The sequence below is a fragment of the Seriola lalandi genome, unplaced genomic scaffold (assembly GCF_002814215.2).
Source record: "Seriola lalandi dorsalis isolate HSWRI2012SDOR001 ecotype SW California unplaced genomic scaffold, Sedor1 jcf7180002054517, whole genome shotgun sequence".
NCBI lineage: Eukaryota > Metazoa > Chordata > Actinopteri > Carangiformes > Carangidae > Seriola > Seriola lalandi.
This window is the reverse complement of record NW_019525070.1, coordinates 1,615,481-1,638,862: the sequence shown is the minus strand read 5'-3', so window position 1 is coordinate 1,638,862 and position 23,382 is coordinate 1,615,481. Positions and strand designations below refer to the sequence as shown.

Below are 23,382 nucleotides of genomic sequence, written 5' to 3'. Positions count from 1 at the left end.
ATAATAATATTACACACTAACTGTTTAATTCCTATGATTTATTGAAAACAAGGATATGAAACAAAAATCAGTAAAGACAAATTTCTGCTTTGCTGGCTGTGAAGTTGATTGAACATATCACACACTGTCATGGCGGTGGATATATTTTATGATTTCAAAACAACGAATAGTGAACTGGCTCTTAATGAAAAAAATGATACATCAAATAAGCCAATTTAAGTGAAAATAAACAGTAAACAGTTATAGTTTTGTATTATTTCTTTTGATCCAACCCAACCATGTCCTTAGTAATGTTTCAAATACAGATGGGAGTCTTATGCTGTGGGTGTATGTGCAAGTTTGCAGTCTCTCAGACTGACCAGTCTCCTTATGTCCATGCACTTAAGCCACCAGCCTGCTGTAATGGCTCCCCAGGCCAGTTTGAGCGCTCTCCATCTTGCATAACCTGCTGCTGTCTGTCCGCCCACTGGTTCTCGTACTTTGTGTCTCTGAGCTGCTCTCTGCTCGTGCCAGTTGCCTACATCTGAACAGTGCTGCCACCTGCTTCTGGCACTGAGAAGAGCCAAAGTAATAGAGGACTGGATCCACACAGCAGCTGAGGCTGCCTAGACACATGGAGATCAGGTATGCCTGGTAGGAACTGTCACTGGACTTGTGGGACAGCTGAACATAGTGAACCATCAGGATGATGTTGGCGGGAGTGAAACAGACCACAAACACCATCAGCACGATCACAGCCATCACCACAGCCCGAGTCTTCCTGGAGCGGTTCTCCACATTGGCTGCTGCCAGAGCCTGGATAATACGTACATAACAGACAACAGTGAAGACAAGAGGGATGAAGAAGAAGACAGAGGAGTAGATGGGGAAGAAGTAAAGATAGTAAGCTTGCAGTTTTTCCACATCCTGCACATCATGGCAGGTGGTGATGCCCAGGTCTGACAAATAGATGGTCTGCCCTGAGACCAGCAGAGGGGACACTCCCCCGAGGGCTAACAGCCACATGGCAGCACACACGGCTGAAGCTGTCTGAGGGCTGCGCCACGTCAGCGAGTTCATGGGGTAAACCACGGCCAGGAAACGGTCGATGCTGATGCACGTCATGAGCAGGACAGAGCAGTACATGTTGCAGTAGAAGGCTGCTGTGACAACTCTGCACATGAAGGAGCCATAGATCCAGTTGTTGCCATGGTAATGGTAGGCAATCTTGAAGGGAAGGAGCAGGCCAAACAGCAGGTCAGCGCAGGCCAGGTTCAGCATGTAGATCACTGCTGGTTTCCTGGGACGGATTTGATGCACAAACATCACCATAGTAATGAGGTTGAGGGGCACGCTGATGATGAAGACAAGGGTGTAAATGGTCGGGACAACGCTTGTTGCCAGGCGACCCTTGAGAAAACCTTTAGCCTCCTCTGAGACAAAATAGTGCTTCTGGGGTTGACGGTGTGGGCCGTGGTGGCCGTGTCTTTTCACCGGCTCCTGCTGTGATCCTGAGCCAGACCCTGTGTCGTCCATCAGACTGTCCAACGCAGAAAGGTCAATGTAGTCTACAGGATCATCAGTGACCATCACAAAGTGACCAGAAAAAGTCCGCGGCAGCAGCTCTGAGTCTTGAAACACAGAGAACACAGAGACAGAACAGGATACATGTAACTTTCTTTTCATCTTTAGATGAATCCAGAAATAGAAAGAAATCTTTATCATGACAGGGTTAGTACAGTTATACACAGTAGTTATAGACTGGATATATTTTAGTATCAATGATCTTATTTTAAGCAATACCTACCTCAGTATGCTTCACAGAGATAAGCAGGAAGCTGAGTGGAATTTTTTTTTTTTTGACTGGTGGCCCTTTCATAATCTTCCACTGGTATTGTAAGTATTTGGGTTCTGTGCTTGTGTAAAAGTAGTATTAACACACTGTAAAAATAATCCATCACAAGTTCTGCCCTCAAAATATTTCAGTACAGTTCAGTATTATAAACATATTATCACCAAAATGTAATTTAAAAAATTAAGAATACCCTTACAAAGTATTGATTATAATATTATTGGATTATTAATGGTGCATTAAGTGATACATTTAAGCAGCATCTAAATGTCTGAGGGGAGCTGATTTTAACTACTTTATATATTGTTGGTTAGTCTAGAAATTATTCAAGCTGATCATGTTCTGTAGGCAAAAACCTGTAAAGCTGAAATTATGGATTAAATGTAGTGGAGTATTGAAATATCCAAGCAAAGTACAAGAAACTTCCAAATACATAAGAACATGGACTTCATTATTTTCCACCACTGTCCATGACCTGCTGTGTGGCCAAACAGACTTTGGCAGAATTACAAATTCTAAAACAAATCATGGTTCAAGTTTCTGATTACTATTGAATTCTTGCAGTTTGGAAAGGTGCAGGGTCATTACTTCGTGAAACACAATTCCCATAGTCCAGCCTTCTATATACAATATACAGTAAACTATACTCTGACATAAAGGGAATTATGCGCTAAGGCATCGTTCTGCTGAAGCAATTGTATAAACAGAAAATACCATATTTATTTTGAATCACATGGCTGATGCAAATATAGTTAATGTTACTCATCTTGCATTTCTAAGTGCAAGTCTGTACAAAGTATGATAATATTGATTGACCTAATAATCAGATTGATTATGGAGCATTCAAAGTTTTACACAAAAGGTTATTGTGAGGAAAGCAACTTACCATTTTGGGAGGCGAGTGCTGAGCTCTGGTGAGAAAACAAAACCAACAGCCCTATTAACATGTGACCCATGGCTTTACTGTATATCCTCTGAATAAGTGTGTTGAAATTATCTGTTGGCCAGAAGAGTGGCTTCAGTGTTTTTCTGCCAGCTTCAAACGTGTTATTACAGTCCAGTGTGGACACGCCTCCTCCTCACTGCACACCGTCTCCTCCCCTACTACAGAGAAATAATGTCATGTGTACTGGTCCCTGAAAATATTTTCCCTCAAAGTATTTGTTGATAGAAATACGTTAAAGAACAGACAGATAATAAAGATAATGAAGATATATATATCAATATAAAGACAATAATAAAACGCACAATATGGATAACAGATGAAAAAAAAAAAAAGGTCAAATGATATGGGGCATGTGTAATTTATTATGCACATTGTTCAAGCATTACAAATCACTTATATACTGATAATACACATTAAAAATACATCAGTTGCAGCTTTTAAAAGTTTTGAATGTTTTATTAATTAAAACATGTTTCTTTAAATGCTTTAATTAAAAAGGCACTGGTAAACTACAGTATTTCATGCAGGCTGGCTAGTAGGTTGCTCCACAGCTCCATTTGTGAACTGATTGTTGCTGCGTCGTCTCAAATATCAATCAAACCCTTAAAGTTTTTTCAGCAAACAAGGAACCAATAAGTGTGTTTTCTACTATCTTTTACATACAAAACATGAATATTATTACAATTTAATTCTTAAAAATACATTACATTTACAATCACCACGTGGAAAATACAGGACGGATATGTTTAATTGAACAATAACTACATTTCATTTTGGTGGGATCCATCAAATTATAATCAGACGAAACAAAACACTGTCCTGAACCGTCTGATGTTTTCTGACAAAATTAATTTTGCACATCAAACTCAGTACTGTCAGAAGGCACAATCTGTTTCCTCCTCCGCTCCTGAGCTTTCTCCCCTCTTGCTCTTAACTTTCTCATTTTCCGTAGAATTTCTTGTTTAGGAGGAAAATTAGCAAATTGACGTTCACTTTGGCTTTGTCAAACATCTTCATGACGGCCACGCCTTCGTACTGCAGCTGAAGGAGGTCCTAGACACAAAATACAACAGGTGCAATGAGAAACTCGAATTTGGGAGGTTTCAACATAAATAATAATCAAATTTACCTCCTATGTCAGATATTATTTGATGAATTATTATCATCTCTTCTGGGTATTCTCTCAAATGTTTTTTTCACAATCAGAAAAGAAAACACAGATTTGTTGCAACAATTGTGTCTGAACTGGAAAATATTTCCTTTATTTCCATCATATTTCCCGCTAGTAGTCCAAAGAGGGGAACAGGACATCTAACCATCTGTCATGTCATCAAGTTTAAGTGTTGACTAGTGCGCTGCTTTGGGATGTGTTTACCTGGAAATGAAGCTGGACCTTTTCCATCTCAACTCCCATAAATTTAGCCTTCACCTCAAAATCCCCAACTTCCTCAGTGGGTGAAATGTCAAACATGACGTTTTTGAACCTGAGACATGAGAGAGACAATAACATGGGATTCATGAAAAAAAAAAGTGACAACACAGCAGACTGGGGAGAACAGGACCTCATTTACAGCTTTTGGTATTTCCACTGTACGTTGGAGAAACTCCAAATCAGCACACAATCTCCTCAGCACAGCTTTTCCCTGTGTTGACAGATTTGAGTTTCATTCACACATTTAACTAACCGTTGACAGTAACTGTCTTGAGAGTGAAAAGTGAATAAGGGCACGAAGACAAATGTTATCTTACTGATTAATACTCCTAATTTTAACACATATGATTGACAACAAGAGTTTATAGTAAAGTCCCAATACTTTGAATGGACATGTTTCCTCTTAGCAAACAAGAATCATATTCTCAAGTGGGATACAACTAAACTAATGAAGACTACAGATTGTTTGAATAACTACACTAAATGTATGAATAAGTTTTGCCATGCTTGTCATATCTGTTGTATGACCAGCATTCAAAGCTGATGTGCAACAATTTGCAACTCTGATGGTGGTGGTGGGATGGTTGGCATGTCACAACCTAACACCAGATACTTCATTACAGGTGCTGTAAATGTAAAAATCCAATATCTGACCAGTGGTAAAGACGAAGATTAAATCCTTTTTTAATTTCATCAACTCACTGGTTTGTCTGAAGTCCTTCGATTTCCAGGATGACTCCTTTCTCATGCAGCCTCGCTGCAGTGTACTTAAGGGACTGTGGCTTCCACTTCTTACTGCCCTTATCATCTCCTTTGCTGTCCAGTTTTATAGATCTGCGTGAATTCCTGGATACACAAAGCACACTAATATATTATATCCACATAAATGACATTAAGCACAAACATCATATACAAACAGAGAGAAAAATGATTTTGCTAAAGTCTTTATCCTAACAAGGTGTAAGAAATGAAGGTACAACTCACTTCCTGTTGAGGTTATCCAGGCAGGTCTTGATGTAGGTATCATAATAATTCATCTGGTCCTGATAGAAAGCAGTTTTTGAGTTGAGCGCTGTCAGTGTCTGCTGCAGCTTCACAAGCTCGGCCTTCCTCCTTTGTCTGTAGCGTCTTTGGTACCGAATGTCCTGTCAAATACAGTTTTAAGTTTTTACAAATTCAGAAGCCAAACAGACTTAACAGTGCTTATTAGTTAGCAGTGGAGGCAAGGGTCCTTCAATGTGAATAAAGAGCTACTTATGAACCTTTGATATGTCGTTGATGAGGTCCTGGTATTTGTTACCAGCACTGGCAAGGCCGGCCTGCTCCAGGTTACGGAGGTTCCTCAGGATCTTCCTCTTCTTCTGCTCGAGAGGCAGCTGGCTGTCCTCCAGTACTGCCGCGCTGCTCTTCAGACCCTCTGGAGTCTGAGCGTCCTGGACTGCTCGGCGCTCTACAATCTTTGTATGCTCCGACTCCTTCAGTAAAAAAGTCATATTAGAAATGCACAAATTAGAACATTAGACTGCAATCAAAGACCAAACATTTATTGCATATGTTCCTCTGATAAAGAGAACGGCTGGTGGGTGCATCGGTAAGGAAAACAAAACTTAAAAATATATCACCTGTGGTGCAGTGGCCGGGGTCTCAAGAATTTCAGGCAAAGTCTCTCCAGGTTGAATCCGAACCACATCCACTATTAGCTTTTTTGTCCTGACAGACACACACACAAGCGCACGCACACACACACAAGCGTCACGCGCACATACACAGACACACACAGAAAAAGATAATATTTTAGAGCCAGTCTTCTCTCTTATATTTCAGGTGTAATCCAAAACCTTAATGAGGCTGTCATCATACAGTGACAGACAAAATCTTTTTGGTAAAAGTGTTGTTAGTGTCCAGACATGTACCAACAAGCATAAACCAATTTTTTCAGGAGAACAGAATCATCATTCCCCACCTTTAATCATAAATTCTCTTTAGGAAAGAATTAATATACATGTATACATTTTTACTCTCCCTTATAAAACATCACCTACTCTTACCAACCTTAAGTTAATCGGCAAGATTATGTTGTTGGTCCAGTCACCTCAAAAGCTACTCAACAGATCATAAACTATTCAATAAAATACCAATCTTCCATACTATATTCCTACGATTGATAACCGCAGTCTTGTTAACATGGCTTCAAAATAGACTTGCACATACAGTGGCTGGGAAAGTGGTCTCTGACCTCTGGAGCCCACTGTATCAACTCAATACTGATTCGCATTTATTGTTTCTTCTTAAAAAATGTACATGCCAGAAAGAAATGAAGAGAGCAGCTCTGCCACACAGTCTCTTTTAAGGAACTGATGCAGACGGATACATGTTTATAGGCGAGATAACCCTGACCACCATACCCCTTCCTTTTTGGACAGGAAAATGATAGAAGGGCAGGAAAGACAACAAAGACGCGTTACTGAGTGATAGCCATAAAGAAGCACACACTGTGTCAAGAAGGGTTGAGTAAAGTGCATCACTCAGCATTCATAGCAATCCCAAACTCTATATGCAACGCTTTAACTAAGTGTGATTCAGCGTAATGGACTTAAATACACATCAAAGACTAGAGTATGGTGACATAGGCTGAAACCTGAATTGAGATTATTTACAAATTCTCATCCGGTAAGAATTTAGCATGAAGCTTTTGTCTCAGCATCCTCCAATAATAAAACCTACTTCGTCATGAGAGTCTTCAGGTCTTTGTCATCCCCTTCCAGCAGCTCAAACTTGCTGGTTAGGTTGAGGGAGATTTCTGTCTTCGCCAGCTGGCTAAGAGAACTCTCTCTGTTTGAGTCATTAGGGTCTACTGCTCCTTCACCTGAAATAAAACAGAACAGTGTGTAAAATGATAAATACACTATAGCCAACTGGTGTTTAATATGAATAAGAGTTTGTTTGACAGTACCGAGCAATGACTCTACATCTGGGACGTCTCCCAGGTCCTGCAGCAGCTCATGCAACAAGTCATTGTGGTCTGGAGAGATGGCCTCCAGATGTTCCAAAAGCAGCTGAACAGATACAGATGTGATTAGACCGGAACAAAAGGTTTAAATACTTCATATGTAATTTTAATCTTACAAGGCTCTCTTTCTGCTTGGTGAATTGCAAGAACATGTACATTAATTATATACATATATATGTGTGTGTGTGTGTTGCAGTAACAAATACCCAGTGAAGGTCCACAAATAATAGGGTAAAGTAAAGTAAAGTATAGAATAGGTAAAATGCATTTTCTTCACATATATAAAACAAACAGACAGGAAATGGAAGGGCATCTGCCCAATCTCCATCATCTCCATTGTTCCCTGTGTACGTGCAGAGTGAAACTGGTGATAAATGGACACAGATGGCTTTAGCGTACTTATGTCAACACTAACCCCCTTTCCAAGGAAGTGGTCTGGAAATATAAAGAAAGGAAACAGGATGATGATGTAAAGAAAGTTCAGTGGCTGTGCGAGAAGCAAGCGATAAAAAGGGATGAGAATGTGACAAGAGTTGACAATATATCCTAAAATTACAAGGCAAAAATATAAACACAAGTGACTGCAATTGGAGGGAGTTAAGCAGTATGAGAAATGAGAGCCTATACATCTAATCACATTTTGACTTTTCAGATTTGCTTGAGATGATGGGTTAAGGATAAGAATCATCCTAAGACAAGAGTTGTTTGTTCAAATTCAAATGCTCAGACATATCAGATACATATTTTGAAATTCCTGAAATTTGGTTTGCTGGGAGAAAACATTAGAATATTAGAAGAAGGGGGCAGTAGGTAAGAAAACCAACATGAAACCAGCTGCAGAGAGAATCAGAGCTGTTTGGTTTGACATTGAAATAACACAGCAACTGTAGAATCAGTACAACCACGCACCGACCTGACAGAAGGACAAACCTTTTACAATTATGTTTGAATCATAAGTTGATAATGGATGCATGTAATGTATGTAATGGATGGATAATGACTGCATGTTTTTCCTAAGCTGATGTTATTTTAATGTAGACTTGAATGACACCCCGAGTCCACAGAAGACATGTTATGAGATTTATTTTGCTTGGGTTTACCGAGTGCGTATTGATGATCTCCTCTATTGAGATGTAGATGACAGGCTTACTCAGGGTCACCATGTCTGAGTATTCATCAATATTAAACTTCTCCTCAGGTTCAGGGACATCACATGCAGACTGGAAAAATAGCCTGGAAGAGAAGAATATACAGAAATAGTAGTTAGTGGTTATCAGAGTAGTAATGGACAGCATTAGGGACATTTGTTTAGACAAATAGCTAAACTGTCTTTGATGTGCTAGTGATTTCCTGTAGGGAAATTTCTCACTGACTTGTTTCCACAAAATGGACTAATATTTATGTGGATTTCCAGTCAGTAATGATGAGACAATCACTTTTGTAATGTGGTGCAGATAAGTACACATATTCTGGCCCAGCCCTTCCTTTTTGTGAGTTTGTACAAATCCGTCTGGAGATCAGTTCAGCACGTGTCTCCCAAATAAAGATAAGGTAGCTTCTTCCTGTGTCACTCCTTTTACAATGTCAGCTTAACCTGACTCTCACCCCCCAAGCAAAACATGTTTATCAGTTGGGTTTATTTTCTTTTATTCATACTCCTGACTTTGTTATTATTGGAAGGAACATTTCTCCATGTGTGTTTTTTCCCTTTAACATGCTGGTTTGAAGCATGAACCAAAACCCTATTGGATGTAATTACATTGTCACGGGAGTACTGCCCTGCGCTAAACACATTTTGACAGGCAAATCAAGCTTTCTACAGCACATTTATTCCAGCTACACATACAGCATCATTTTTTCTGTCAATATTAATTTCTCCTTTCTTACTTAAACTTCTCATATGTCTGAGATATGTAGTTGTTCATTGGCGTCATATGTGCATTCTCGCCCTCAAACAGCTTATTGGCGGCAGCATGCTGGAGCATCTTTGCCACAGATCCCAGGTTACGACGCTGGTCTAAGTGAAGCTGCCCTCCTGCTGACATGTCGATGATGTCGAAGCCATCGGGGGCCACTATGGCTGGGTTCATGTAGCGGTAGTACAGCAGGTTTCCAACAATCTTCCATGAAAAAAAAGAAAGAGAAATCTTCATTAAAATAATTTGTAAAATTAACCAGCTTTCATGTCAGCATGCTGCAGTTATAAAGCATGTAGAGGGGACAATCTAAACACAAAATACTGCACTGAGTGGAAAAATATATATTTATACTTTTGAGGGCTTCTACCTTCATCAGCTCATCTTCTGAGGCATCTGGAAACTTTTCATGAAGGCTGTTCTTCAGAACTTTTGCTATGTATCTCATGCCATAACTACATGCAAAACAAAAAGCATTGACAGGACATCAAACACAAAAAAACATGCATCCATGTACAGTATGACAAATGATAAAGCAAGCTAATGATGGGGGAAATAGAGGATTTATTTGAAGCATCAACACCTTCATTAATGATAATTAATGAATGGCAATTATTGATGGATTTCAGTGTCTCTTTAGCTGTACAATATTTCCACTTTTTCAAAAGTGCCGTTTTCTGCTATGAGTATAATCAAACATCACCATCTAGTGGTATAAAAAGTCTTCAGAATTTTTTTAAATTAAAGAATGTAAAAAGTATTTATGTTCTAATTATAAGACTGGGTTACTTGGGTGTGGCTCATGCTGTGAAATCACAGTTCTTGTTCTCGAGCAGATAACTGCTTGTACCATAGCGATGATTATCTAGTAATGACCATGTCCTATGTAGCTGAACCCTAAACAACCAGAATGAGTGGTAAATGACATGACAAGGCACATGATCATTTCCTGTCTGGCTCTATTTTAGTCACATTGCTCTCATTATATAGTTGAGGTAATAATTTAAAAATAGAGGAGACAGAAAAACACTCAATAGGAGGATGTGAAAATAGAAAAATAGATTTAAAAAAAGAAGACAATGAGAAAGGAAATTTAAATATTTAAATGCAATAGATAAAAATGCTATAAGTGATAAATAAATTTTAAAAAATGTACAGAGAGATACATTTTTTTATAACCCAATTAATTCCAACAAAGAAACATCATAAATAAGATTTAAAGTTACAATCCAAGTTGACTTTGAAGGTAACTTGCTCCCTTGACGCAGGGTAGTTGCTGCTGAAAAGATACTGAGGTAGAATGCTGGGTGTGGACAAAATAACAGGGACAGCTTAAAATATAATGCTATCCAGCACAACACAACAGCCACAGCAAATTATGGCCTCAAGACTTGAATCACATATCAAAGTTTAAAATCTTTCCAAAAGCAGTATTTATTTCATGGCAACTGCATTATATTAGATTACAGTGTAATATGTTTGTGTTATTTTGTCCAACCCTGTAAAACAGAATGGGACTGTATTCCACCCAGTTTTAGATAACTTAACACTTTGAATGTTAAAGGCACATTCTTATTTATTCTTCCTTACATTTCTGGTTTTAAAAAATAAATAAATAAATAAATAAATAAATAAAAGGAGTAATTGACACAAGAGAATCAAAGTCATGCTATGCAATCTGCGCAAGCACTGAAAAACAAAACTGCGACGTATACAAAAGGACATGTGAATGTTGACATTTAACAGATCCCAAAACTTACGGGATATTATCCAGTGAGGACACAATGGAGTTCAAGACCTTATCTGTAGCAGACCGTAGAGCCAGACTGGATGCCTCCAGCCTGCTGCGTACTGCCTCATGGGACATGGCCTGCTCAGGAGTCACTTCATAAGGCAACTTGCTGAGGGAAGACAACAGTAGGCAAAACACTCAAATGTGTGAAATAACAAAAAACAAAAGACTTCCAGAAAACTGCGCCTTGCTTGAGATTTGTAATCCAACACAGTAAGCACCATTTTATTAATTTCTTTGTCAAATACATTAACATTGGATAACAATGATCCATGTTGAAAATTCTACCTTGACGTTGGGTTCACAGAAGATCAGACATTAAATAAGTAGTAAGTCTCATGCTGCGTATCTTATATATCACCGTCCCACTGGCACCTACCTGGCCTCCCCAGTAGCCGTCTCCAGCTGGTTGACCCAGGCTTTGTACACATCCACAGGGTTGGTGTTGATGCCTAAATTCTTGTCCTCAATGATGTCTTTGACCACAGGAGCCAGGAGCTGCCTGAGTGTGTTGTGGCCTCGTGCACCTCTGTTGAAGCTCACCACCATCTTGATGACCGTTGGGTTCCCTGTCACTATGTCCTGGATCTGGTCCACCTTAGAACTGAGGTACGTGGAGAAGATGGTGCAGTAGATCAGTATTGTCCACCACAACAACCAAGGAAAATACAAAATGCCCTGAACATTCAGGGAATGCCAAACTATTATCTTTCAGGATCTGATATTATTTCACTTACACAATGAAAATGTATTTTAACCATTAAATCACTACAATGGTTACAAAGTGTAAACCAGGTACAGTGGATACGGTTCAGAGCAGCAGTTCTCACTTGATTTCCTCCTCCAGAGCAGTCTTGAAGAGTTTGAGCAGCAGGTATTCCTCCCTCTGGTTGGAGGCGTAGTTGTATAAAGTGAAGATCACAGTGTCCATAAACTTAGTGGACTTGTTTTGGGGCATCTGGAAGATCAGCTTGGCCAGGTATGATGGATTGGTCTAGAAGGGAAGGAAGAGAAAAGGAGTAACATTAAGTGTGTGTCTGCAACTGGACAGGCATTTCATTTAAGTCGGATGTATGTAAGCTGTAGTTTAAGTTGCGGTAGATGAGGTAGAGTTAGAAACATTTTTTTTTTACCTGTAGCAGGTAAAAAAGATGTTGGTAGGCCTCCAGTTTCCTACGTTTGCCTTTACTTAGGCCCTTAATACCCAGTCTGTCTCCTGCAGTCAAGTCATCCTTACTCGCTTTATTTTTCTTGTTCTTCATTTTCTTACTATGGGACACAACATCCTTTTCAAAGAAACAAACACCAAATGAATTAAGAAGCTTAACTGGACAGGACAAGATATAATTACAGGAATTTAATCACAGGTCAAACTTAGGAGCCGTTACCAAGCAATGAATGATGTCAACCAACATGAAATAAATTTTCTTCCCTTGAACACATAAAAGTAATGATTGTCAACCTGCAGAGTGATCCTGTTCTTCACCAGCAGTCCAATCTTAATGTCCATCAGGTTCAGGTCTTTCTCCATCTGCTGATTGGAGCGAATCTTGGTGACCACTTCTTCCCTGAGCCGTGTCACTTCCTGCTCCTCCTGCAGATCCAGGGGACTCTGCTCCAGCAAGTGGACAAACTTACGCACCACTGACAGAGGAGGATCCTTGGCTCCAGCTAACGTTTGGCACATAAGAAAATCAGCAAAAGCCCTGGTCACAACTCTTTTAAACACACACACAATGATATTTTTAATGTTGCCATCAAGTGTTATGCTTTTGTTGGGGGCTGGGCAATACAGACATAATCACAACATTGTCACAATGTTTTTGGCCAAATAACTCAATAACAACATCTAAATACTGCTATAACTTAGTAATGGCACTTGCTTTCATAAGACACAATTTTTTTATACAGAGAAAAATTTGGAAAAATAAAATCATAAACAATGTGAGTGTGATTACTAAACTGGTAGAACTAGAGCAGTCAGATAAGCTCACATAATCAAAATTACATACAATTTCTAGTCTCACATTACAATGTTGATATTATATCAGACAGCTCAGAGTGTCAAATGCTTTTTTAACTCACTCAGGGTTCTGTAGTCATCTCTGGCTTTGTTGGCCTTTAGAAAAGCCTGGATCTTCACAATTTGTTTTTCCTAAAAACACAGATAGCAATGAGCCTTACACAACACGGAACACACAGCGAAAAAACCAAAGGATGCCACGCTGACTGACTGAAGTGATACTCACATGATCTTTGAAGAACTGTAACCTCTGATTGTATTTACGTTTGGCTTTCCACATCTTCACCAAGGACTGGATCTAAAAACATCAAGTGTTTTATGTCAGGTCTTTGATTTCAAAGCAACAGTATTACTGTTATGTACATGCAAATTAATTTATTGTGTGTCAACAGCTCCCAGCTACAACAATTCTTTCAATTTGTCGCTGATGATTTTCAGAGACATTTACAAGAAAGAAAGGGGCACATAGCTTTACACTTGTCTATTCACTCAGTAAGTGAATTCATTTTTTTTTTTATAGATTTATTACCTTGACAACAGAAGAAACATTTTTCTGAAGCAAATTCATTCTGTCTTTGTACATTTTCCTTTGTTTGTGACCCTTCCAGCAAGCCTGCAGGGGAAAAACATTATCAAAAATATACATGGAAGCATACTGAAAGTTGTGTGTTTTACATCAGTTATACAAATGATGTAAACATCAAAATGCATAGTCAGTATACTGTTTGTAAAGTCAAGACATTAGTCATTATTCACAGGTTCACAGTGGAGCCACACACTACCTGCAATTTGACAACATGTGGTTCTTGTTGGCGTAAATACTCCATTCTTTGGGCGTGCTTTTTCCTGACCAGGTAACCTCTGATCCTCGCCTGCAGCTGGGTCACGAGGGATTCATTGGCCAACCATAGCTGTTCCCGGTTATATTCTGCAGTCACGCAGCTGACAACAGTCTGAGGGGAAAAGGCATGTTTCTGGGTTTTAAATCAGTCCCATCATGGGAGTGTACTGTGACACTAAAAACATGTTTTCACTTTGTCATTAAGTTTTACTGAGGGTAGATTTGAGGGTAAAAATGGCAATTTCATCCATTTAAAATGAAATCTACATGCAAAAGTAAAAGGGCTCTGAATACTTTCTGAGTCAGCATTAAGTTGCAAAGCAGGGAGTACCTGGATTTCCTCTTTACTGAGCTGGCCACCATTGTGTTCAAATTCTTCAGGCTCCTCCCAGGTGCCCTGTCCAGTCTTCAGGTTATAGTAGTAGTCATATCTGTCCTTGGTGCAATGTTTTACCCACACACTATCTGGGTTGCCTGGAGCAAAGAAAAAAGCGCTTCTTTAGACACTGAACTTTTTATTGACCACCAACTCTGAACCACTTAAGTGTCAGACTCTTAAACACAGAGCATCCTTTCTGGTGATACTTGTAAATCCAGTTACCTTCAGTAGCACCGTCACTTTGTCTCTGCACCAGTTCAGCCTGGTATGTGTCAGCACATTCAGGCAGCACCGCTCTCAGTCCTGCACTGGGAGCCTGCAAAGACTTCAGTGTATTCTGGGAGTCGCCCTCGGCCACCTTCCTGTTAATATCAGCTACTGCTCCAGCCACTGGTCAAGTAAACAAGATTGAACCAAAGAAGCAGTCACGTTGTGCTGAGTCAAACATGAAAACAACACAGTAAATGCACAGTAGAAAATATCGAATAAGCAAGTAATGTGGCTATTAAAAAATAATGCCAATGGCATAATGGCAGTGTGTATGTAAGTGAAAGTGCATGGTCTCAATTCCAGCGACATTTTGTGTCCTCATTTCAATGTCAAATTCCCATAAACTAGTAAAAGGCGGAACTGCCAGATAACAGAGCTGTTCAGAGAGAAAACATCTGCAGGAACAGAACGTTATTCTGTACATTTGCCTCAGTAACACAACAAAGCCTGCCATGATACTCATATAAATAATGTCAGATTATGTATTATATGATCACAAAACACTGTACCATGATTCATGCCAATACTGAAACAAGCTCTAAGTATTAATTTAGAACAGTAATGAACCCGTTAAGTCAGAGTTGTGTGGTGATCCGAAAATAATGCACAACCTGGACAATCAGAATATTGTATTATATGTGCTTATAATTGAGAGGAATTAACTGGGCCTGAATCAACTATTGTTTAAAGTGGTGAAGATATGGATGAGTGAATTTCAACTCTGGGTACATACATGTGAGAGCCTCCTCTTCATCCTGGTTGGCTGAGAGTATGGCCTCTTGGATTTGGTCCAGCCACAGTACCGCAGACTCATCTCCAGAGCTCTGCAGTCAGAGAAAAAGTACAGGGTCATTTCTCTTATTTTTAGGAGAGAAAAACAAAACCATACTTTAGACGCACGAGGCACGTGTAGCTGCACAATACTAACTTGATATCAGATTAGAAGTCTTTTGAAGAAATTTTAGTCAAGACATTCAACGTCAAGGTTAGAAATTTCAAAAGTCATCAAGTTAGGATTGTAGATTTTTGCATATGCCGTGTTTAGTTCTATAGCACCAGCACTTCATTGCAACACTGATTACCAACACTACACAAGCTGGTGCTATTAGAGCAACAGCAAATAATAGGCAGTACCATTTCCCCTGTGTCCAGAGGTAAGATCTAAGGAAAAGGAAAAAATATAGTGAATAATGATTAACAATACTTACACTATAAACACACACCATATCCTCAACTCCACTCAATCAACCACTTTGTACTAAAAATCAGACCCTAACATTGTAACATCACAAAAAGCACAATGAATGTTTATTCAGCCTAATTTTGTATTTGTTCTTAGACTAACTTTAGAAAATTCTGCTGGGGATTGAGGCCACGGGGCCAACAGGACGGAAGTTATCATTAAAACACTGAGCTGACTGACTTTATTTATATCTGTATCTGACTGATAATTTCCCAGCCAACTGTTCATGTTTTGAGAGAAGATCAGCCTTGCTCCTCCAACAATGCAATGGCAAAAAAAATGTGGCTGCAAAAGAAGCATTTTCCTTATAGTTGTTAATTATATAAGTGCATTTCTTCATTTGTGTCACCATTTCAGTGTAAAGTTTATGTGACAAACCAGAGAGACATTAATGCACAACACGGTATAATGTATGATGCAATAGTATAGTATAGTGTAGTAGCATACATTTTCATGCAAATACAGAAGCTTACAATATCCAAAAAAACCTATCAGAGTGATTCCTCAATTCCATACCATAAAATTACTTATTGTAACAGTAATCAGTATAATTTGTTGAGCTGTTTATGAACCACTGAGCAGTGTCCTCCCACCCCAGTGAGTCAGTGGGCAGTCACTGGCAGGCAGAGAGACGATTCAGTTTTCAAGCCTGAACAGGAAAGCACCGTACAAACAGAGAAGCATTCAACACACAATAGCGGGACAGCTGAGGCTGAGAGCACACCATTATATCAGTTCTACTGTTGCGCTGTAGACATGCTAAACGGCAAATTTCACTGGTGGAAAACTCCTGTATTAAATGAAAAGAAGCAACACCGAGAGAGGTGAAGACAAGAAACCTTTGAAGACTCTGGGCCACAGACTGAAGAGTGATATGGCAGAACTTCTGCCAGGATTACTCATTTGTCTGATGGCAGTGCAGACCATTCAGCATGATGGTAAGTTCATTACCAATACTTTGAAAAACAAGTTATACAAAAGGATAACTGGATTTGTCTTTTTAGGCCAGGGTCCAAAATGAGATATTTGCACTTGTGCTTTTTTGAAACACTTAGTCATTTTGGTAACACCAACTGCTTAAGGACTCATTTTCCAGATCAAAGTTCCAAAATATTTGTAAGTTATAAAATATTGAAATAAATATGTACTAATGTATATTTTTATTATTGAAATGTCTGTTTCCATTGCAAAAAATAAATTTAACTTCAAAGTATTTACTAAAACACTAGATGACAACAGGCAGCATGACTAACTACATTTTATGTTTTACTGTAGTTTGAAATGTACTTTAAAAATAAATAAATACATAAATAAAGTTGTCTTAAAGCCATGAACATTGTTTTTTCCTACCCATTTATAGGAAATGGAACCAGGACCAAAACCAGTATTTCAACTGGTGCAATACCAAAAACCTTCAAGGGGAGGATGTACAGACTTAATCACACAAACCATCTGCCAGCTCTCCATCCCAGCACAAAGCCTTGGCTCTATGTGAACCCAGAGGACCCAGTGACAGCCTATACCACAGGGATCCTCAGTACCTCGGTCATACCTTCATCATACATTCTGGCCATGCTTGTGGGTATCCCCTCCAATGCCTACATTCTGGGCTTCCTCAGAGTCAGACTCAGAGCAAAGTCCATGTCCACAGTGGTTCTTTACCTGAACCTGGCCTTGTCCGACCTGCTGCTCCTGCTTTCGCTGGCGCTGCGTGTTCACTATCACTTCAACGGAAACAACTGGATGTTTGGGGAAATCTCTTGCCGGCTTATCACAGCCTTGTTTTACAGCAATGTTTACTGTGCAGCTCAAACAATAGCATGCATCAGTCTGAAGCGCTACCTGGCTGTGGTCAGACCATTTTTGTACAGAAGGCTGACTAAAACTACGCTGGCAGTGGGGACATGCTTGGTTGTATGGTTCCTGTTTGGGGCTGCTATTGTGCCTGAGCTCCTCGTTAGGCAGAGCTACCAGGTTACCCAGCTGGGGGTCACCACCTGCCATGATGTACTTCCCCTAGAAGAAAAATCCCATTCCCCGTTGGTGCTATACAGGCTGATGCTGGTTTGTCTGGGCTTCATAGTACCCTTCCTGATTTGTATCTATACCCATGTGGTAGTGGTATACCACTTAAGGCAATCTGGTTGTGATTGGAGACCTTTTATCAGGGTCAGCACTCTGGTCTTTGTCATCTTTGTGGTGTGTTTCTTGCCTAGTGGCATCCTGCATATCGCCCACTACATCCGTCTGTTTTCCAGCGGGGACGACAGACTGTATGGATACTACAGAGTAGCGGTGTGTCTCTGCTGCTTCCACAGCTGTCTGGATCCCTTCCTGTGTTTGCTTGTTTCCAAGACGGCAACCTCAGAGCTACAATTCATTTCCCTCCGTGAGAAACCTCAGAGACCTGCAGTTATGGCATGAGACTGGATGTGTGTGTACAGAAAATAAACATGTCCCTGCTGGACCATTGTTGGGGCACAGCGGGGAAGCACAAGGAGCAAGGATGTGAGAGTTAAGACTTTGTATAGTACCAGAAAAGGAAAAAAATTAACTATACAAGCATAACAATGTAAGAATGGTAACTTGGTGGCACAGTGTCACAGTATGTTGACAACTATAATCAATCCTCTATCTTGCTTTGTCAGGAGGATATTAAAATACATAAATAGACAATATTAATATGGATATTTACTCTTGTTCTTCCAATTTTTCATTACATGTAAAATATGTACATTAAAGTTCTAAATCAACAATGAAGCAACTCAGTTTCATAAAAATGTAGTAATATATAATAATACAGTCAAGGCAGTGATGAGGGGCTGCTGGGTATCTCCAATAAAACTATTAAGAATCAGAAAGTTATAGTATGTGGTTACATCATTGGTTTATTCAACCATTTTTGCATATTTTGCACTCTGAGGATGTGGGAGATGCAAGCACATTTCTCTACTCAAATCCTAAATAAATTAAACAAAACCAGCATCACATTACCTGGCAAAGAAGTTGCTTGGTATATTGTAGGACATCATGGTAGTGTTTGGCTGTAGCTGGGTTCACACCAGTCAACTTGGCTGTAGGGAGGAGCAGGGCAGCAAGTGTCTGGTGATGATCACGTGAGTTAAGTGCTTCATTGATCTCAGCGATGGCTATGATGCCTGGAGGCAGAGGACAAGACACATTTGAAACTTGATCAGTCACTGTGTTTAATTCATTGTGTGATTACAAAAATTGCCAGGCTGCACCTAAAATAATACTTTTCCAAGGATTCAAACTGCTGGCCAGTTTATTTGCTGCCCAGCACAAACTTACGTTCGTGCTCTTCATGGACCTGAACGTTGACTGCGTCGATGCACTTCTGAACATCATTCCAGGTGAGAAACTCTTGGCCATTGGCAAGGGTCTCAGCTCGCTGTTTGATGAGTGTGTCAGCATACCTGACGGGGAGTGCCATGGAGAATGTCAAAACGGTTTCCTGACATCAAATGAGTCACTACTCAGTAGCCCACCCTGGTGTTAATAGGTAACAGTTGAGAGAGACTTGCAGTGGATTGACCTACAACCTAAAGAGATTCTTCCTAAAAATAAATCTTTTAATCAAATTTGTTTCTCTTAAAAACATATCTGCATAATTTAACAACAACAAAACAAAATAGTAAATCAGAAAACAGAACAGGGTCACTACCAGCATTAACAAATATGACAGCAGGGCAATTAGGAGGCTACGGTTAACTAGAGAACAGCTTCACGCTGGAGATGGTAAAGTCTTGCTCAAGGACATTTCAGTCAGACAAATGTTTGCAGAAGAGAACCTTGAACCTGCAGTCACAAACCTGCTACCAAATGGTACACATACAACTGGTGTTCCTAGTACCTGTTTGACACTGATACCTTTTGCCCATCAGTAGTCCACAGCTATCTGTCCTGCAGTGAACTTACCTGTTGAGGTTGTCTTGGTCCATATTGGTGAAGCCAAGCGGAGAATCTGTTAGTTGCTCAATCACAGCCTGGGGGTCTTTGGTGTCCAGCACCTCGTTCAGCACTGCTACAGCTGACAGCATCTCCACAGCTACACTCAGCTCCTCGTGGCTCAGGCCAGACTAATAAACATAAAGGTCTGGATCACAAGCATGAATTGACATTTAACTGCAATATACTTTCCCATTTGTGGTCTCAGTCTTTTGGGCCCGCACTGTATATCTAGCACAGACGCATATCTGTCCGAGCATGTGTCAAAATTTTAAACATGATGTCTCACCCGCCCGCCTTGTAGCTGCAAACTGAAAAGTTCGGCCTGATAGAGGTTGGCAGCAGTTTGGTAGACAATTGGCAGTTGTGCCTCAGGGTTCATCAGCTGCTCTGCCGTCTCCACTGCATTGCCAAGGCGAATGGCAGTATTGATCGCAGCAACTGCGTCCAGTTCTGGTCAAGAAAATTTTCAGTCAGTCAGTCACAGATGTTTTTCAGTAACCTGAATTCAATTTTCCAAAGGTATCTCAGTATGAAAATTATGCTATTAAACTTGAAATACAATTATACACTGAAAAGAAAATTTTGTGAGTGTTGAAAAACTAGCTTGTGAATACAAATATTATTTTCAACTGACCAGTAATCACTGATAATACACATCCATGGTAAGTAACAAAAGGTGCTTACTTCGTTTCTCAGCCTCGGCAAAGTCATTGCAAGAGCTGACAACTCGCTGAATCTCCTCTTTGTCCACCATCACAGCCCTCCCTCCATCCTGCAGCACAAAGATTAGAGTACACTATGGAGATACCACTAAGGTCTCATGGTTATGCAGTTTGTTTTAATGCAGGGCCATGGAGGACAAAGTGTCGGGGGGTGTCCATTCGAACTGAAGTTACAGTGGCTGAGTAGTTTTTTATTCTCTGAAGGTGTGATTATACTTCTTTATAACATTGTGTGTTCACTGCCTGAGTAATGAAACAGCACAGCAGCAGCTAGAGTCCTAAATCAACATTTACACTAAATCTCCTCAGCCAAAGAACTGCTGTGCACCCAAGTGGAGTTTCTGTTAGATGGAAAACTGAAAAATTCATTTTAGAAACGATGCTGTAAGCATTTCTATGTTTCCATAGAAATGTGCCTGATTTGTTTCTGTGGCTTGTAAGTATCAGTCATTCTCAACTGTGGCCCAGAGGAACCCTAAGAACTATTTTTTTTTTTTTTTTTTATTCTCCCTATCTAATAAGGGCTTATATACTACATGTCTCTAACAACTGCAAATAAATGCAATTAACTGACAGCTTGAAAAGAAAACAGAGGTGGTCTGGGTCCTGAGGGCCTGAGTTGGCAACAACTGAGCAATCAAGCTCTGAGTCAGTATACCTTGGATTTATGTTGGCAGTAGGTGGTAAAATGTTCCAGGTACCAGTGGCAGTTTGACTCCTGAACACCCAGCAGGGCCAGCGCTTCAAGCCTAAGTGCTGCCAACAGAGCAGCCTCGTCCTGGGCCGACACTGCTTCATTCACCTGCCTTACTGCTGCCTGGACTGGAGACAGTGAAAGACAGACGTCACTGAGGGATAATGTACTTTCTTTTCAATATCTTTCTGAGCAAGAAAAAAAGCACAGAAAAAAATAATTTATTGTAATTTCTCATTTTTTGGACTGCACATTCACTATTCTATATTCAGAGTTGACAAATGTCCTGTGTTCATATGCACCCACACTCTACACTGATTTTTTTTTCTTGTAAAAAGGCATGCCTTCATGACACTGGACAGTTTTATGAGGAAAGCATGTAAGGGTTGTGGGAGGGAAAGTCCTTACTGTTGACTAAGTCAATGCAACCCTGGATCTCCTGCTGTGTCAGTAGCTCCTCATAAACATCTCTTTCTTCAGTAGCAATCGAGGAACGCTAAGAGACAGACAAAGAAAAATAAATGCATTTATTAGATATTTGTTTCATATGGCATATTTAATTTGTACTTGGTGACATCAATTTCAATTTCCCCATTTATACTAATGAGGTTGCATATTTTACATATCACATTTTAGGTATTCGGTGTAAATGAACAACTCCTGTTTTGACAGTGTTAAGAGAATGGGAGGCGAGATGCCGGAGGGAGTGGAGGGTTAGCGTTTGGTAAAGCAAAGCTGACACTGCAGTCACTGGAATGTGCTGGCAAGGCAAGTGGAGTGAGTCAGTGCAGGCAACCCCTTTCAGAGCTCAGTCCTCTTCAGTTAATGTAGTTGTCAGTACACTGTAGTAAACGTCTACATTTTTTGCATTCCTTACATTTGGTTAGAAGATTATTCATGATGAGTCTCATCATTTACATTCTTCTATTTTGCACTTTCAGTTCAGTGCTACAACTTTCACAGCAACACTGAAGGTTCAGCATCTGCTGGTGGTCAACATACACCCAGGTCAACATACACCCTTAGACCACGCTTTGCAACCCTACTCCCAAAACTGTGCTGAATACAGATGTGACATATCATACAGTAGGTTTAATGGAAAGGTGTTTTTATTGGTGATGCCAGTTTAATTTCATGGCACCAGACCAAAAGACAAGTGAAATAGAGAGTGTCAGCAATGTGTATGGCATGAATATAGACAGTGAAAGTCACTCAGAAGCTAATCAAGCCTGCTATCTAAGAAAAGCCGGTACTAATTTCATTACTTATAATTATAGAGATAAAATGACACTGAAACATTAGAGGTCACTAAGGTGTTTGTTCAGCCACTCACCCTCCCCGACGACTGATCCTGCTTACGAGCCTTAGCCTTGCTCAGTGTGTCCTGATAGTCTTGGGCCAGATCTTCCTGGATGTTCCTCAGCATTGCGTTAAGATTGTTCAGGGCTCCCATCGTCACAGATGCCTGACCTCTGTCAACCGCCTCATTGATGGCAATCACAGCCGCATGCACTAAAGACAAGAGTGTATGAACACTTCAGTGTTGGCCAAAAATACATAAGGAAACAATACAAAATTAGTCAACTATGTCAGATGCTTTCTCTTCATCTTCTGAGGTTTCTGTCAAAACATCAATAGAAAAGGTCAATTAAAAGGTCAGAGGACTTACAGGCAGCCTCATCCACTGAGAGCTCATTGGCCAGGATACCTCCAATCTTACTGAAAGCCGGCATCTGAATGCCATACTTCTCCAACTCACTCCTCATGTTACTGATCTCTTCCTCTGGAAATGAGATGTATAGCATTGGCAGGGAAAATCAAACATAAAAGATACTACATGCAATACAAGTTACAAGTTACATGCAATAAGTTTTTCTCTCAGTTGCTTTGGCACAATCTGTAACATTTTCTGTTGCTTTCATTCAGAAGTCAAATTACTTAGTACAAATATCTTCAAATGATCCAATCACGCATTGTGTTAGCTTCTCTGGACAAAATGGATGAAGCCGTTTTTCTAATGATGTGTATAACCCTCAGATGTGTTCATCGACATGCTTGTGCGTAAATTCAAACTCAGAATATTTGAGCCTGCTGTCAAAGCCTTTCAAACATAGATGTTTCATAGTAATCTGGTATTGTCATAAAAAGAGTTGGTAACAGATTGTAGATGGTGAAACCACAAGGGTGAGTGACTGAGTTTTATGTAGCTACCACAGAGGTCAGACATGAAACAGGCAGACATCATAGAAGCACAACAGACCTCTCATACACAGGGAAGAATGTAAATATCCATGTGATGTTCTTGGTCAGA

The 23,382-nt window shown here is 39.9% G+C and overlaps 3 protein-coding genes across 5 annotated transcripts in view; 1 reads left to right on the top strand and 2 right to left on the bottom strand.

Moving 5' to 3' along the window:
• Positions 1 to 17: 17 nt before the first annotated feature.
• Positions 18 to 2,813, bottom strand: f2r (coagulation factor II (thrombin) receptor). Its single transcript, XM_023413587.2, has 2 exons — positions 2,718 to 2,813; positions 18 to 1,610 (listed from the first exon to the last, which is right to left on the bottom strand). Exons 1-2 carry the CDS (start codon positions 2,785 to 2,787, stop codon positions 382 to 384), a joined length of 1,299 nt encoding a protein of 432 aa, XP_023269355.1. The 5' UTR covers positions 2,788 to 2,813; the 3' UTR covers positions 18 to 381.
• A 306-nt stretch (positions 2,814 to 3,119) lies between these two features.
• iqgap2 (IQ motif containing GTPase activating protein 2) overlaps positions 3,120 to 23,382 on the bottom strand; it is a 35,239-nt gene continuing 14,976 nt past the window's right edge. For 2 of the 3 annotated variants that reach the window (XM_087175902.1, XM_023413534.2), the window contains 33 exons: positions 22,741 to 22,854; positions 22,405 to 22,583; positions 21,480 to 21,567; positions 21,036 to 21,199; positions 20,340 to 20,427; positions 19,942 to 20,105; positions 19,623 to 19,783; positions 18,996 to 19,120; positions 18,678 to 18,841; positions 15,575 to 15,601; positions 15,174 to 15,264; positions 14,393 to 14,560; positions 14,123 to 14,265; positions 13,733 to 13,903; positions 13,480 to 13,563; positions 13,177 to 13,248; positions 13,013 to 13,082; positions 12,390 to 12,598; positions 12,061 to 12,213; positions 11,758 to 11,921; positions 11,307 to 11,531; positions 10,896 to 11,036; positions 9,506 to 9,590; positions 9,107 to 9,339; positions 8,320 to 8,452; positions 7,163 to 7,265; positions 6,934 to 7,075; positions 5,832 to 5,919; positions 5,472 to 5,684; positions 5,194 to 5,354; positions 4,912 to 5,055; positions 4,153 to 4,261; positions 3,120 to 3,830 (listed from right to left, as the gene is read on the bottom strand). In XM_087175902.1, coding sequence (XP_087032028.1) covers positions 3,717 to 3,830; positions 4,153 to 4,261; positions 4,912 to 5,055; positions 5,194 to 5,354; positions 5,472 to 5,684; positions 5,832 to 5,919; positions 6,934 to 7,075; positions 7,163 to 7,265; positions 8,320 to 8,452; positions 9,107 to 9,339; positions 9,506 to 9,590; positions 10,896 to 11,036; positions 11,307 to 11,531; positions 11,758 to 11,921; positions 12,061 to 12,213; positions 12,390 to 12,598; positions 13,013 to 13,082; positions 13,177 to 13,248; positions 13,480 to 13,563; positions 13,733 to 13,903; positions 14,123 to 14,265; positions 14,393 to 14,560; positions 15,174 to 15,264; positions 15,575 to 15,601; positions 18,678 to 18,841; positions 18,996 to 19,120; positions 19,623 to 19,783; positions 19,942 to 20,105; positions 20,340 to 20,427; positions 21,036 to 21,199; positions 21,480 to 21,567; positions 22,405 to 22,583; positions 22,741 to 22,854 — 4,490 coding nt within the window. In that variant the 3' untranslated portion in view covers positions 3,120 to 3,716. The remainder of the gene's footprint in view (positions 3,831 to 4,152; positions 4,262 to 4,911; positions 5,056 to 5,193; positions 5,355 to 5,471; positions 5,685 to 5,831; positions 5,920 to 6,933; positions 7,076 to 7,162; positions 7,266 to 8,319; positions 8,453 to 9,106; positions 9,340 to 9,505; positions 9,591 to 10,895; positions 11,037 to 11,306; positions 11,532 to 11,757; positions 11,922 to 12,060; positions 12,214 to 12,389; positions 12,599 to 13,012; positions 13,083 to 13,176; positions 13,249 to 13,479; positions 13,564 to 13,732; positions 13,904 to 14,122; positions 14,266 to 14,392; positions 14,561 to 15,173; positions 15,265 to 15,574; positions 15,602 to 18,677; positions 18,842 to 18,995; positions 19,121 to 19,622; positions 19,784 to 19,941; positions 20,106 to 20,339; positions 20,428 to 21,035; positions 21,200 to 21,479; positions 21,568 to 22,404; positions 22,584 to 22,740; positions 22,855 to 23,382) is intronic. The other variant, XM_023413532.2, reaches the window with a different exon arrangement.
• On the top strand, positions 16,324 to 18,371 carry f2rl2 (coagulation factor II (thrombin) receptor-like 2). Its single transcript, XM_023413535.2, has 2 exons — positions 16,324 to 16,621; positions 17,044 to 18,371. The coding sequence occupies exons 1-2, from the start codon at positions 16,483 to 16,485 to the stop codon at positions 18,105 to 18,107; spliced, it is 1,203 nt and encodes a 400-aa protein (XP_023269303.1). The 5' UTR covers positions 16,324 to 16,482; the 3' UTR covers positions 18,108 to 18,371.

Excerpts from the sequence above, each read along its gene's own strand:
- f2r (XM_023413587.2), bottom strand. The coding sequence starts at position 2,787 with ATGGGTCACATGTTAATAGGGCTGTTGGTTTTGTTTTCTCACCAGAGC. Across the intron at positions 1,611-2,717 it reads AGCACTCGCCTCCCAAAATG|ACTCAGAGCTGCTGCCGCGG; the intron begins GTAAGTTGCTTT and ends CTGTGTTTCAAG.
- f2rl2 (XM_023413535.2), top strand. The coding sequence starts at position 16,483 with ATGAAAAGAAGCAACACCGAGAGAGGTGAAGACAAGAAACCTTTGAAG. Across the intron at positions 16,622-17,043 it reads GCAGACCATTCAGCATGATG|GAAATGGAACCAGGACCAAA; the intron begins GTAAGTTCATTA and ends ACCCATTTATAG.